Below are 15,221 nucleotides of genomic sequence, written 5' to 3' on the forward strand. Positions count from 1 at the left end.
TAACTAGAGGAGCCAAGACATATAGCAGGGTTCAGCTTCAATGAAGATGGAAATGACCTGACTCAGGGGTGGGGAACCTGTGGCCTCAAGGCCACACTAGGTCCTCAAGTGCAGCCTTCTGACTAAAACCAAACTTCACAGAACAAATCCCCTTAATAAAAGGATTTGTTCTGTCAAACTTGGACTCAGTCAAAGGACCATACCCAAGGACCTAAAAGGCCCACATGTGGCCTTGAGGCCCCAGGTTTCCCATCCTTGGGTCCCCCATTTGGTGGTTCTTAGGGTACAGAATTAAGATATACTGCTCAGAACAGTCATCAGGCTAGCTGATATGTTTACCCTAATCCTTAAAAACTCTCAAAAAAGACCAGAAACTCATGCAAAACATTCATTATAGGAAATGTATATGTGATGAGATATAGGATGAGATATAATTGTTTTGCAATTCTTTTTCAGAATAAAAAAGTATTCATTTTAAACAACTGTAAACTAAAATAGTTTGAGTGATGAAAGCTTTACTCTATCAGTTCAGTATTTTTAGTGTTATTCTCAATTCTGGCAGTGTCATTACCTTCTAGTAATGAATTTTTATCTCAGACTTCTTCAGTAGAAAAATAATCTGATCCTTACTGTTATACAAAAATACTAACAGTGATGGAAATAAAGATTACCATAAAGAAAGAGAAGCAGACAGCTGGTGAAAGACATAGGGAGACAAATACAGGGAAATATCTTTATGCCCCAAAGTAAAAATGTCAAAAGAGTAACAGAATTATACAGTTCTAAGAAAAAAAAATGAAAACTGTACTATTTGCAGGATAAGAAGATTAAGTAAAGCAGCAAATAAAAATAATAGCTGTGAAAGACTGTGTCAAAGCTCTGGAATAATTCTGCCCTGAGGTAGTCTCTCCAAAATATAGCTAAGGCTGAGAAACATTAAGCTGAAAGGAAAATTTAAGGGCTCCCTAAAGCTCTCCAGAGATCAGGTAGCCATAAACTCTAGCTCTCCAGGGTGAAAAGTCTATCAGACCACCCTGGGAGAAAAGCTAGTTATAGTATTGTTCTTGATAAATGGCACAAAGTTTATTCTGCATAAAGATTAGGAAATGACTCCTGGGAATTTAAGCACAAAGTGTTCCACAGATTTTTGCAATTGTATGCCCCAAACGAAAAACAAGGCTTCAGGAAAATCCCAAGAACTCAAAAACACAAAGTGCAATTAAAATTCAAGGCACCTCAATGTATCAATAACAAAAACTGAATACTTACAAGTGATGTGTTGAAATGCCTATGTAAATACACACTTCCAGAGTGCACCAAGGACACCAATTTGGCAAGATGTTTATTTGTTATAACACCAAAGCGCAATGTTCCCAGGTAATCTGAAACAGAAGGTGTTCTTTCCTTTAAAAAAAATGCATATAAATAAAGTAATATGATTAAAAAAAAAAAAACAGTAACGTCTGGATCATTTAAAAACAGGGCTTCTTTTCATAAAATGGCCCAGAACTCAAAGGAAGCCTACAGGTTTCTGAATGGCAGCAGAGGTTTTTTACTCCAGGCAGAAAGGAACTCTATGACCAAAAACTCATCCATAGAGGTGGGCACCTTTGGCAATTAAATTTTGACAACAAAAAGCACCACTGGAATATATTCCAGGTATTATTTCTTATAGCATAATCACAATAATTAACATTTAGTGCTCTTATCCAAATTCTAAATGATTAAGAGTAAAGTGAATATATTATATTACTGCAGTTGCTTTGGCTGGGGAAATACAGCAAGAAAATGAAAACCAAAATGAAATTTCACAAATATTTAGAAAAACAAAAAGTCATGATATTGTTATGGCTACAGACAATATTTCCAGAATTTAACGAATCTAAAAGTTGTTTTGCCTTCTCATAATAAAAATTTTTTAATATTTTAAAAGTAAACAAATCACAGTGGCAAAAATATAGTGTAACAAATAAACACACACATATATAAACAGGTATACTAAATATATATGCATACACAGACGTGTGTTCCTTCTTATGTATAATTTTTTTAATGCAAAAAGTAAATAAAACACAAGCAAAAATAAACTACAGTTTAATAGAAATGTCAATGTGTGGCAAGCTGGAGAGTAATCATTCACATTTTAAAGTTGTTTTTCATTACACAATATGATCTTATATGTGTATATAAATACATACATATTTAAATGTCTATATAAACATGTTTAAATAAAATGTGCACATACACATTTATATCCATGTATGTATATTTAAATGTATGAGTAAGAGCTCTAGGACTAATTTCAAAATTTAAATCTGAGGACAAAAAAATTAAGACAACTAACTATTGTTTAGTAACTAAGCTGGGGTATAATGCTTCATATATATGCATATATATATATTTCATCTCTATGTTACTGCTACTCTCTTCTCAGATGGAAAGGTAAGAGTATTGTTTTTTAGATGAATCTACTCTCAGTAGTTTTCAAAGCACCTTATCTTTTTCTCATTTGATCATTCTCTTTATCCACATGCTCTAAAATGCCTTATATTTTATTTTCTCCCTAGTTTTCTCCTACCCACCACCCCAAAACAGCGATACCACTGAATATCCCCTCCCCCAATCTGCTCTCTTATATCTTCCCACATGCCCCCTCCAACAATAGGGCATGGTGGATCTCTATGCCCCAGTGCCTGTACATCTTATTTCCCAGTTACATGTAAAATAATAATTATATATATATTTAAAACATTTGATTTTAAAATTTTGAATTCCAGATTCTTTCCCTTCCTCCCTCATCACCCACCCTTACTGGCAAGATATGCAATTCAATATAGGCTACACATGTGTATATACATGCAAAACATTTCCACAGGGGATATACTGTGAAAGACCATATTTCCCTCCATCCTATCCCACCCCCCACTTGTTCTATTCTCTACTTTGATCCTGTCCCTTTTCAAAAATGGGTATTTCCAACTTCCCTCCCCCCCAGCCTGCCTTCCCTTCTATCATCTCCCCTCTCATCCCCTTCCCCTTACTCTCCTGTAGGGTGAGATACCCTATTTAGTGTGTATGTCATTCCCTCCCTAAGCCAAATTCAATGAGAATAAGGTTGACTCATTCCCTTTTGCCTTCCTATTAAATTGGTCCTGTGTCCTCTGTTTATATATACCTGTACACACATATACACACATTCACATATGCATTCATACGCCCATATACCCTCCTATATAGACATATATATGTATACATTTCTATTCCATTCAACTATTCTCACACTGACAAAAGTTTCATAAGTTATAATTATTGTTTTTCCATGTGGGAATATAAGTAATTCAACTTTGATAAGTTCCTTATGATTTCTTTTCCCTGTTTACCTTCTCATGCTTCTCTTGCTTCTTGTATATGAATGTCAAATTTTCTGTTCAACTCTGGTTTTTTCATCAAGAATGCTTGAAAGTCCTCTATTCCACTGAATGACCATATTTTCCCCTGAAACATGATACTCACTTTTGCTGGGTAGGTGATTCTTGGCTTTAATCCCAGCTCCCTTGACCTCCGGAATATCACATTCCAAGCTCTTCAATCCCTCAGTGTAGAAGCTGCCAGATCCTGGGTTATCCTGATTGTGTTTCCACAATATTCAAATTGTTTCTTCCTAGCTGCTTGTAATATTGTCTCCTTGATCTGGGAACTTCGGAACCTGGCTATAATATTCCTAGGAGTTTTCTTTTTGGGATCTTTTTCAGGAGGTGATCGGTGGATTCTTTCAACCTCTATTTTGCCCTCTGGTGCTAAAACATCAGGGCAATTTTCCTTGAGAATTTTTTGAAGGATGGTTTCTAGGTTCTTTTTTTGATCATGGCTTTCAGGTAGTCCAATAATTTTTAAATATCTCTCCTGGATCTATTTTCCAGGTCAGTGGTTTTTCCAATGAGATATTTCATATTGCCTTCTATTTTTTCATTTGTTTGGATCTGTTTAATAGTATCTTGATTTCTCATAAAGTCACTAGCTTCCATTTGCTCCGATCTAATTCTGAAGGAATGATTCTCTTCAGTGAGCTTTTGAGATTCTTTTTCCATCTGGCAAATTCGGCTTTTTCAGTCTCTTTTGCCATTTGAGTTAGTCTATTTTTTAAGATGTTATTTTCTTCAGTCAGGTTGTTGACTCTCTTTTCATGATTTTCTTGCATCATTCTCATTTTTCTTGCCAATTTTTCCTCCACTTCTCTTATCTGACTTTCAAAATCCTTTTTAAGCTCCTCTATGGCCTGTAACCAGTCCATTTTTTTCTTGGAAGCTTTTGGTGCAGGAGTTGACTTCGTTGTCTTCCTCCCGTTCCATGCTTTGATTCTTTTTGTCCCCCAAAAAGGAATCTAGAGTCAGGCTTCTGTGCTTGCTTTGCTTCCTTTGCTTGCTCATGTTGCCACTCAATTACTTGAGTTTTGAGCTTTCTGCCACAGTAGAACTCTGCTTCCAGAGAGGAGAGCTTTGTCCCAAATTGCTGGGGATTTCACAGCTGCCAGAGCTATTAGGTGGGTGCCCTCTCTGAAGCCTCTACTGGCTCTGGCACCTGGTCACACACCCCAGGACCTCCACCCTAGATAGAGATCCAGATCTAAGCAGGTTAAAGCATGAGTGATTATCCCTCAGGATGGTCACTTGGTCCCCCTACAACCTGCAGGCCAGGAGTTCTGAAGTAGCTATGCCTTGGTGGCCACCACGCCTCAGCCACTTCTCCCACTGGGGGCAGAGGCAGAACTGCACTCCCAGACGCCCTGTTTCCATAAAGTCCACATCGACAGCTCACTTTGTCTTGGCATTAGTTGATAATTCCGGAAACTGCCACAGCTGCTGGTGATCCACTCTCCAGAAGTCCCTCCAGCTGGGGCTGGTCAGGGCACCCTGGGGCTAAAACCATGGGCTCACTGGGGGCTGGGCTCAACTCCCAGAGTGCTGTGATGGACCCTTTCTGCTGGCCTGCCTTCAGCAGGAAACTTGTTTCTCTCTGTCACTTTGTAGCCCTAAAGTTTGTTTACAGTCATATTTTATAGGTATTTGAGGTGGTTATGGGGTATAGGGAGTTTTCCTGTTTCTATGTCACCATCTTGGCTCTGCCCCGCCTTAGATGTTTTTCATAAGCAATGGTAGGCATGTAAGATTTCTGAACAGGAGATACATTGTCCAAGTAGTGTGGTAGGAAGATTAGTCAGGGGCAGCTAGGAGGTACAGTGGATAGAGTGCCTGGCCTGGAGTCAGGAAGACTCATCTTGGAAAACAGTTTCAAAAGGTTCAGAGGAAGGATAAGTAAGAGGACTCAATGGACTCAAATTCTATAGGGAAAATCAGTGTAGGAGGGATGAAAATCAGTATGGGTAGGAAAAGATTCTCATGAATGAAAAGTTGAAAGAATGAAGACAGAAAGGCAACTTCCAACAAGGAGCTGTTTGAAGAGATCAATGAGGATCCATAGGGTCTGTTCTTAACCAACCTGGACTTTTAAAAGCTATGTTTGGAAGACAGAAGCAAGAGCAATTACAAGATGATAAATACAAGACTGTGGCCTGGTCCTATAAAAACAGCGTCAGGAATTTTAGAGCTCCGAATGATTAAAAGCTAGCAGGGGACACTGAAGACATAAAAAACATTTCTGTTCACTATCGCAGTAGAAAAAGGAGGATCAAAAGAGTGATAGTACCATTGTCTAAAGTAGATGGGAAATTAAAACAAGGAATCAAAAGGCAAAAAAACTCAACCCTCATTTTGCTACTAATTTTTCTTCCAAGAATAATGGCTTTGGTACTAGAAATGATGAAACAAAAATGTTGGATTTGACAACACTCTAGATAAGCAAGGCAAGTGTCTAAATGTAATAATTAAGAGAATCTAACTGCGCTTAACGACTTCGAAGCATATAACCCAGATGAACGACAACCTCAGGTATTGAAAAAATTAGTAGATGTGATTGATGAACCACTGGTAGCAATGTTAGAAAGATAACAGAAGACAGGATAGGTACTACAAAATTAGAGGATAAATTATGTACATAGTAACAGCCACATTTTTAAAAATAGCAATGAAAACATACAAACTATAGGCCTGTGAAGCTGACCTCTATTCTTGGGAAAATTCTTAAACAGACAATTTTTAAAAGCATTAGCAAACACAAAGAAAAGGAAATGATGATTACAATGAGTCTGCATAGTTTCATCTGGTCATACCACACTAATTTCAATGCTTTTTTTTTAACAGGCTACAAAACTAATAGTCAGGGGAATGATACACACACACACACACACACACACACACACACATTTTGTTTACCTAGATTTCTGCAAAGCATTTGATAAAACATCCTTATGCAGTTTTTGTGGAGAAGATGGAAAGATGTGATAATACAATGAGATGGGATTTTGAACTGGCTAAATAGCTGAACTCAAAGAATAGCAATGTCAATTGGGCTCAAATGTCAAAAAGCAGCAATGGTTCAATGTTGAAGTGGCAGAAAGTCATCAGTGGGGTGCCCCGGGATCTGCTGTCCTTGGTTTTGGGCCATTTAAAATTTTTGTCAATGAGCTGATTAGAAGCATAGATGGCAAGTTTACCCAGTCTGCAGATGACACAAAGCCAGGAGGGAGAGAGAACATACTGACTGAAAGAGGAAAGATCCAAAAAGATCTTTGTAGACTTGAACAAGGCGTTAACCAATAAGTCATCAATGTAAAGTCTATCACTTAAAGTCAATAAGTCAGGTTCTCAAGTACAGGGTAAAGATATAATTGGGCAGAATTTTGTCTGAAACACATCTGGGAATTTTAATGGACCATACACACAATTAGAGTCAATATGGCAGCCAAACAAAAGTATACCACCTTGGGCTACAATACAAGAGGTTTAGTTAGCAGGAACAGGGCAAGAACAGTCCCCCTGAGTTCCCCTAGTCAGAACACATATGGATCACTTGTGCTCAGTACTGAGTGTCACATTTAAGAAGGATGTTGATAAGCTGAAAAGGACAGCAAACAAAAGAGCGAAGGGCTTTGAGTCCATGTCACAGATGGATTAGCTGAAGGAACTGGGAATGGCTATATTCAAATATATAAAAGGCTATCATAGGAAAGTGGGATTAGACTTGCTCTCTTTGGCCCCAGAGAGCAGATCCAGAAGCATTGTTTAGAATCTGCAAAGATACACATTCAAGGCTGCTATCAGGAAAAACGTTCTAACATTCAGAGTTGTACAAAAATGGAATGGGCTGCCTTACAAGGGAAGATCCCCTTTTCTAAAGGTCTTCAAGCACAGGTCAGATGACCATTTATCAAGTAAGTTATAATAGGGATTACTTTTAGATACAGGTTGGACTAGAAGGGTGCCATCCCTTCTAACTCTAAATTCTATGAATCTACGAAGATCCATATCAATAAGCTTAAAGCTCTAAAGTATCAAATACTTTTCTTATAGTAAAGGACTCTTCAAGATTGATCATTTAACTAAAGAGGTATGTTTTATAGTATGGTAGGGTAGGGTAGGGTATGGTATGGTATAGTATAGTATAGTATAGTATATAGTATATTATATGTATGACTGTATAGTACAGTCATTTATGTAAATGCTTTATAGTACAAAACTATAACTACTCTTTTTTGTCTTTTTTTAAAAGTTAATTTATTTTTAGTTTTCAACATTCACTTGCATAAGTTTTAAATTTTCTACCCCTCCCTTCCCTTCCCTCTCCAAGAAGGCATGTAATTTGATTACAGGCTCAACATATACACTCCTATTAAAGATTTTCACATTATTCATGTCGTATAGAAAAATTAGATAGAATGGGAGGAACCACAAGAAAAAAAAAAACAAAACAAAAAGAAAATAATCTGCTTCGCTCTGCATTCAGACTCCATAGTTCTTTCTCTGGATATGGACGGCATTTTCCATCATGAATTCTTTGGAATTGTTTTAGGACCTTGCATTGCTGAAAAGGACTAAGTCAATCAAAGTCAGTCATTGCACACTGTGGCTGTTACTATGTACAATGTTCTCCTGATTCTGATCACTTCACACAGCATCAGTTCATATAAGTCTTTCCAAAACTGTAACTACTATTAAGAAAAAGTTTGTCCTATACTTGAAATGGATTCCTAAAACAGGATTACAATTAAATTAAAACCCCTTTAAAGTCAATCAATGAAAATAATTAAAGATATATTTTTCTCCCTTTTTAAAAATAAACACAACAGGGGGTGGCTAGGTGGCACAGTGAATAGAGCACCGGTCCTGGAGTCAGGAGGACCTGAGTTCAAAAATGGCCTCAGACACTTAACACAAAAACTAGTCATGTGACCTTGGCCAAGTCACTTAACCCCAACTGCCCTCCAAAAAAAAAAGCAAAAAAAAATAAACACAACAGCCCATTAGTTATGGTTGTCTATGGTTTCCATGGTTCTAAAACCCTTAAAAAAAGTTTTAGCAACAGAAAAAAGGTAACTGTATAGTTAACATTATACTAGCCTGTACTTACATATGGCTTTCAATTAATTTTATCTACTTAGAAAAGTCTCTTGAAGTTTACATATGAGACCTAAAAATCTTTCCTGGGGCAGCGAGGTGGCACAGTGAATAGGGCACAGGTCCTGGAATCAGGAGGGCCTGAGTTCAAATCCGGCCTCAGACACTTAACACTTATTAGCTGTGTGACCTTGGGCAAGTCATTTTACCCCAACTGCCCTGCCCCCTCTCCCCCAAAATCTTTTCTTTACTTGATTTGACCTGGCACTATTACAATTTGATTAAGGTTTATTATCTTGAAGCCTTGTAATACCTATCCCACCAAAAATCATCAGAAGAGATAACTATTTGATGGTATAGATTTTCCCACTTTGAAAGAAACTTGATTAAACATTAACTGCAAAAGCAAATATTCTTAAGGTATAAAAATAGATACTTTTTCAATGAAGTATTATACTCAGATTGCTACTACTATACTGCTTTTTGTTCATTGTTGAGTAATTGCATACAAAACAGCTATTTATTTGATAAAACACATTTAGATCCAGTTAATTATTTGAAATAATAATCATCCATTAAATTTTCAAAATCAAGTAATTAGAGCACCTCATAAAAAGGAGAGTGGCATCACTCTGGGTAAATTTTTATATAAAGTATTTTGAAGTCTTAAATTAAACTTTTTACCTTTCTTTAGTGAATGTAATGCTGAAGTAAAGAATGTCAGATAACCAGGAGGCTGGGGAGAACCACTGAATTCAAAATATCCAAGTACTCCAGGCTGCAAAAGGAAGAGGGAAAATCAGCTAGCTAAATACTCATACAGTGTTATAAATATATTTCATGTAAAAATGTAGGTATTATAGAGTAAGGACCATGCGCAATTCAATTCAACAAACTTTCAGTAAGCACCTACTATGTTTAAGGCACTGTGTACACTTAGGATTAGGGATAAAATACAACATAGGGTTTCACCTTCCACTTACTGGAAGGACTGTGACATAAACACAAGTGTTATGCTGAGTCTGGACTGCTCTTACCCCAGAAACATTGCTATGGAGATGTGGTGGGCTGGTAGAATACAGGCATCATTAAAGTCCCCTAGGTTTCCAAGGCTTTTTTGGCCCTCATTCAGGTTCCTTGCTTCTCCTGCCAAATCCAGGAGAAATGATCAGAACCAGTGGAGAAGCAAGGCACTAAAAAGATCACAGTGAGTTCTGGGAAAAGATACTTTATCAAATGTGCACAACAGACTGGGACAGGCAAGAGGACAGATGAGCCCAAAACAGCAGCACACAGCTGGCAAAATGACTGAAACACAAAGGTTTAAACACCAGAGGACCTTACATAGGATCTGGAGGTCCTCTGGAGTAGTAGGTGGCAACAGGCATTAAACTACACACACACCCCCTTGCTCCCTTGTAATACAGGCAAGAGGAGACAAAGGATTCTCAAAAATTTAAAGAGGAGAAAAGCACTTGCATGCAGGAGGAGGGGGTACAGAAAGACTTAAACGAAGTGAACTTTAAAGAAAAATGAGGATGAGGTACACTCAAGGCATGGAAGAGAGCCTCTGTAAATGCATGAAGGCAAGAAATAGCACGCCAAATTTAGGCAACAACTTGGCGAGGGTAATGTGAAATGAAGCCAGAAAAATGGTTTAGAGACAGATTGTAGAAAGCCTTAAATGGCAGAATGTGTTTGTATTTCATCATGTAGGCAAAAATAGGAGTGAGTGTGTGTGTGTGTGTGTGTGTGTGTGCTTGCTTCTCTTATGGAAATACTCTAACTTTTAAAATTCTATAACCTAATATAAAAAAGGGGTAATCTAGTAGGTAGATAGTTGTCCCTGCAGTCAGAAAGACCTGGCTTCAGGTCCTCCCTCTGATACTTACTGTCTATGTGATCCTGAGCAAGTTATTTAATATATTAGTGTTTTAGGTAACTCCAAGACTTCAAGCTGCAAAGCGGACTGGTGGAGGGAGTTTGCTCAAAGACAGTTTCAAAAAATAATGGAATCACTGATCCAATTTTCTTTTTTAAAAAAAGTTACAATTTAAAATGTAATTGAAACCTAGGTTCAGAAAAGACAAGATTTGCAACACATATAGAAGAATAACTGTTTATTTCTCATGGGAAAAGATCAGTAGTTACAAAATTGTGCCCCTCCCAAAGAGAATGAACTGCTTTACCCCAGCTACACAGCTTCCCTACTGACACAAACATTTTCACAGTCCTCCAAGCTCAAAACCTTGGGATGGGGGGGAGGGGGAGGAAGAATAGAACTCTGAATTTTCTAATCTCACAACTTTTAGTCACAAGATCCTTTAGTATTTCCTCCTGCAACATGTCTACAGCAGTAGTGTCAAACTTAAATAGAAAAGGATTCCTGGAGGCCACATACTGACTTAGAAAACCACAACTTAACATTATTTATGCTGTATTGTATTTTTATGTATTTTGTTAAACATTTCCCAATGGCTGCAGCACTGAGTCTGACACCAGTTTCTTAAAAGTCATACTTTACTCTTCACACCTCGTTTCATCCCCCTTTGTTCAGCTCTTTTTCTTCTCATGTCTGAATTACTTCAATAAACTCCTAACTGCTCTCCCTGGTTCTGGTCTCTCTACATTTTCAGTTATTCCTGTACATGGCTTCCAGATTAATTTTCCTTTACCAAATGACTCCTCTGATTTGGTTGTTGTCCTTCATTCTCAAATAGGACCAAAATGACACTGCTACATTAGAATCAAGTTAAAAAAATCTCTCTACCAAATATCACAGAATCAGAGAACTGGAGGAGACTACACATGGTGCACTCATCCATCCAATAAAGAAAGCTATTCCTGGGCGGCTAGGCTGTGAAGTGGGTAAAGTGCCGGCCCCAGAGTCAGGATGACCCAAGCCCGGTGCCAGCCTCAGAGGCTTAACTCCCACACACAAAAAAAACTAGCTGTGTAACCTTGGGCAAGTTACTTAACCCCAATTGCCCTCCAAAAGGCAAAAAATAAAATAAAATAAAATAAAATAAAATAAATAAAATAAAATAAGAAAGCTATTCTTTCCATAATACTCCTGACAGATGGTCATCCAGTCTGTTTCAAAATGTATATACTGGAGAATTCATTTATTCATAAGCCAGCTAATTTTTCTGTTGTAGAACTCTGATCATAAGAAAACTCTTATTTATATAGAGCCAAGTCTTATTTTACTTATTTTCTAGCAATACAGAATAAATTTAATGCTATTTCAAAGGACAGCAATTGAAACAAAAATACCATGGCCTGTCATTAACTTCCCTCTTTAATGACTGACCTTTAAACAGCATTTTAAGGTTTACAAAGCACTTTATACCCATAATCTCAGAGGCACTTTTTTTTTTTGCTTTTTTTGGGGGGAGGGCAATTGGGGTTAAGTGACTTGCCCAAGGTCACATGGCTAGTTTTTGTGTTAAGTGTCTGAGGCCACATTTTAACTCAGGTCCTCCTGACTCCAAGGGCCAGTGCTCTATTCACTGTGCCACCTAGCCGCCCCAAAGGTTCTTTTTTAAATACAAATTTTGCAGATAAAGAAACTGAGGTTCTGAGAAGTTAAAAGACTTCTCAAGGTAATATAGTAATTAGGTGGTGTTGAGGTTTAGGGGTGCTAGGAAGCTGAAACAATGACACACAGGTGCTGCCCAAGTGAATTCAACCCAAAAAACCAAGGTTTATCAGAACACCAATAGAAGCTGGGCATGCTTCTAAAAATCCCCCATATTGGCTAGATAGACTCTTAAGGAACCTGAGCACCTTAATGGAAGCAAGATGGATCTTATAGACAGAAAGACTGTGGGAAGGATCCAGGAGTGGCCAAGTAGTCTGGGGTGACTGGGAGGTAACAGAAGGGCCAGGAAACAGCACAGACCTGGACCACATAGCCAAAGGAAAATAAGGTCTAAATAGGATCAAGGGTGGGAAGTAGCAGCCTATCTAGAAGTAACAGAGAACTGGGAGATTGGGTATAGGCCACAATGAAAGGCCAGTTGAGAGGATTACTGGAATGGGTAGATGCCTCCGTTGAACACCAGAGACTTGACCTGTATGGGACAATTCAAGGAGAGGTGGGGGGAGGAGGGTTTCCAGGGTCTGTACCCTGTCAGTATCAGAGGCAGTATTTGAACCCAGGACTTCCTGATTCCCAAATCTAATTTACTTAGCCTTTTTTAAAAAAAACTATATTATTCTACCTCCTTTACCAAGCTTAAATATCTCGCTGTTTCATCTTCCAATATTCCAAGATCATTTTGAATCATAATATTATCATCTCTAGATAGCCTTGCTATCAAAAGTGGCAGGCTTTTTATCTTCAATCAGGACAAAATTCTTCTTCGTGAAATTCAAGGGCCTCCACTAAATAGTGCTATCTAACCCAGTCTTACTCCCGTGCAATGCTCCAATATAAATCCTCTGCTCCAAGACCCCTGCTGATGCTATTCCCCAGTTTGCTCTACATCCCCTACACAGGATCATAGATCTAGTGCTACAAGGGGCCTTAGAGGAAAAGCATACCTCTTCATTTTGCAGATGAAATGGCCTTTTTTCTAATGGTCTTTCCCTAGTCCTTATACTTCTTGACGTCTCTACAGTTCTTGATACTGCCAATCCCTCTTCTTCTTAATACTCTCTTCTCTCTTTGTTTTTATGACACTCTCTCCTGATTCTTTTCCTACCCATCTGACAGCTCTTTTCTCTGTCTTCTTTGGGAGATCTTCAGCCACCTCAAGCCTATAATCATGGGGGTCTCCCAAGGCTCTGTCCTGGATTCTCTTCTCTTCCCTTATCTATACTTTTTGACTTGGTGATCTCATGGTTTCAATAATCATCTTTATAAAGATGACTCTCAAATTGACTGTGCAGTCTTAAATTCTCTCCTGACCTTCGGTCTCCCATCTCCAGGTAGATATCCCAAACTGTATGTTCCATGGACATCTTCAACTCAAGAGGTCTGTTGAGGTTCAGGGTATGGCCCAAAATGATGGGGTACAAGGCTGTCTCAAAATAATTTGCCCAGGCTATCTCTAAATTGAGAAGGGGCCTCCCAAATCAGCAAATGCAAGGAGAAATGTTGATTCCGGTAGGGCCACTCATACCAGGGAATAAACTTGTTAGACTTGTTCTTCTTGCTAGAAGGAATGTCAGCACATTCCTTCCTCACCCTGACTTCCTGGTGACCTTTAAGAATCTTGACCATCCCCCCTGACCCCTATAGAATTGGCGCCAAGCCACTATCTCTAAAGCTCATACTTGTCTGTCACCCAATCCCTGACCTTTGTGTTTCCCGCTCTCCCCAAGAACTGTATAAAAGAACGCCCGAGAAGACACTCGGGGTCCTCCATCTTAAGTGTATGGTTGGACCCGGGTTCGAACTCGTGAATAAATGTTTGTCTTCTTTGTCAGTCTTGTAGTTTCTGTTTTTTCCCCTGGTACCATGTTTCATAAATCAAGTAAAGGCATTTATAGACGGTGTAACACAGGCACAAAGCAGGCTCCTCCACCCCTTAATGGAGACTCAGCTTAAGAGAAACCCAAGCTTAAGGGGAGGGCACTCCTAAGGGTGACGGAGAAGTCCTTCCCCCCCCAAGGGAGCTGGCCACTTCAGGGAGACACTGAGGAGGGAACAGGTGGTCTCCCCCATCAGATTGTGAGCTCCTCCAGAGCAATGGCTGTTTTTTGTCTTTCTTTGCAACCCTGGGCACTTAGCAGAGTGCCTGGGAGATAGTATTCACTTAATAAATGCTAAATGACTGATTAAGAAACAGTGGCCCAAGGATGTGAAGTAACTTGCTCAAGATCACAAAAGTAGTAGAATTTGAACACAAGTCTCTCCAGCCATGCTCTTTTATACTACATCACATTTATTCCCACCTCTCTATACCTTTGCTCAAGCAGATTCTCCGGATGTATAATGTTTCTCCCTTCTCTTTCTTCTCATGTGCTAATTATTCCTCCTAGCTCAAATGAATGCCTATAAAAACCAGCAGCCCCACACAATTTAGCACTTGTTGACCTACTTTACAAATGATTTAAAATTCTGATTTGTAACAGACCCCACCATCACTTCTAATGCAAATCATGTGCTTCTTTTAAATAGATTAAGGTTTATATGCATATTTTATGCAAATATAAGCAACCATAAATGTCTAGAAATCTATCAAATGAATTTCCAGATCAGTTAAAGGAATCAGAAAGGTATATCCACATTCAAGGAACAGCATCAATTAACTTCTCAAGTCTACTCCTCTAAAAAAAAAATCCAATGAGAATCTGGCATTCGATTAAGAGTAAGCCCTGTTTGGGCTCCAAATTCAATTCATTTAAGCAAGAATTTACTAAGTGTCTATTACATACAATGATATGTTTACTATGCTAGATGCTGGGGGAAAGAAAGTTTTCATTAGGTTCAATACCTTAATGGAGCTAACAGACCAGTTTAAAACAATGTAGTAGTGGTGACAGTGGTGGTGGTGGTGGTGGTGGTGTTACAATTGTTTTCGGTCCAACCCTTTCTGATCCCATTTGGGGTTTTCTTGGCAAAGTTATTATTAAAGTGGTTTGCCATTTCCTTCTCCAGCTCATTGAGGCAAACAGGGATAAGGTACTTGCCTAGAGTCTCACAGCTATTAAGTGAGTGAGGTCACACCAGGGCCCAGGGGGGCAGGTAGCAATGCTGTA

General features: G+C 38.6%; 1 protein-coding gene across 2 annotated transcripts in view; it reads right to left on the bottom strand.

The window, feature by feature from the left end:
* Positions 1-15,221, bottom strand: part of TXNDC11 (thioredoxin domain containing 11) — a 55,585-nt gene that overhangs the window by 14,679 nt on the left and 25,685 nt on the right. For both annotated transcript variants that reach the window (XM_069085938.1, XM_069085939.1), the window contains 2 exons: positions 9,195-9,288; positions 1,270-1,382 (listed from right to left, as the gene is read on the bottom strand). In XM_069085938.1, coding sequence (XP_068942039.1) covers positions 1,270-1,382; positions 9,195-9,288 — 207 coding nt within the window. The remainder of the gene's footprint in view (positions 1-1,269; positions 1,383-9,194; positions 9,289-15,221) is intronic.

Source organism: Petaurus breviceps, unplaced genomic scaffold (genome assembly GCF_028583685.1).
Source record: "Petaurus breviceps papuanus isolate PSGF00001 unplaced genomic scaffold, PetGlider_PUasm1.0 118, whole genome shotgun sequence".
NCBI lineage: Eukaryota > Metazoa > Chordata > Mammalia > Diprotodontia > Petauridae > Petaurus > Petaurus breviceps.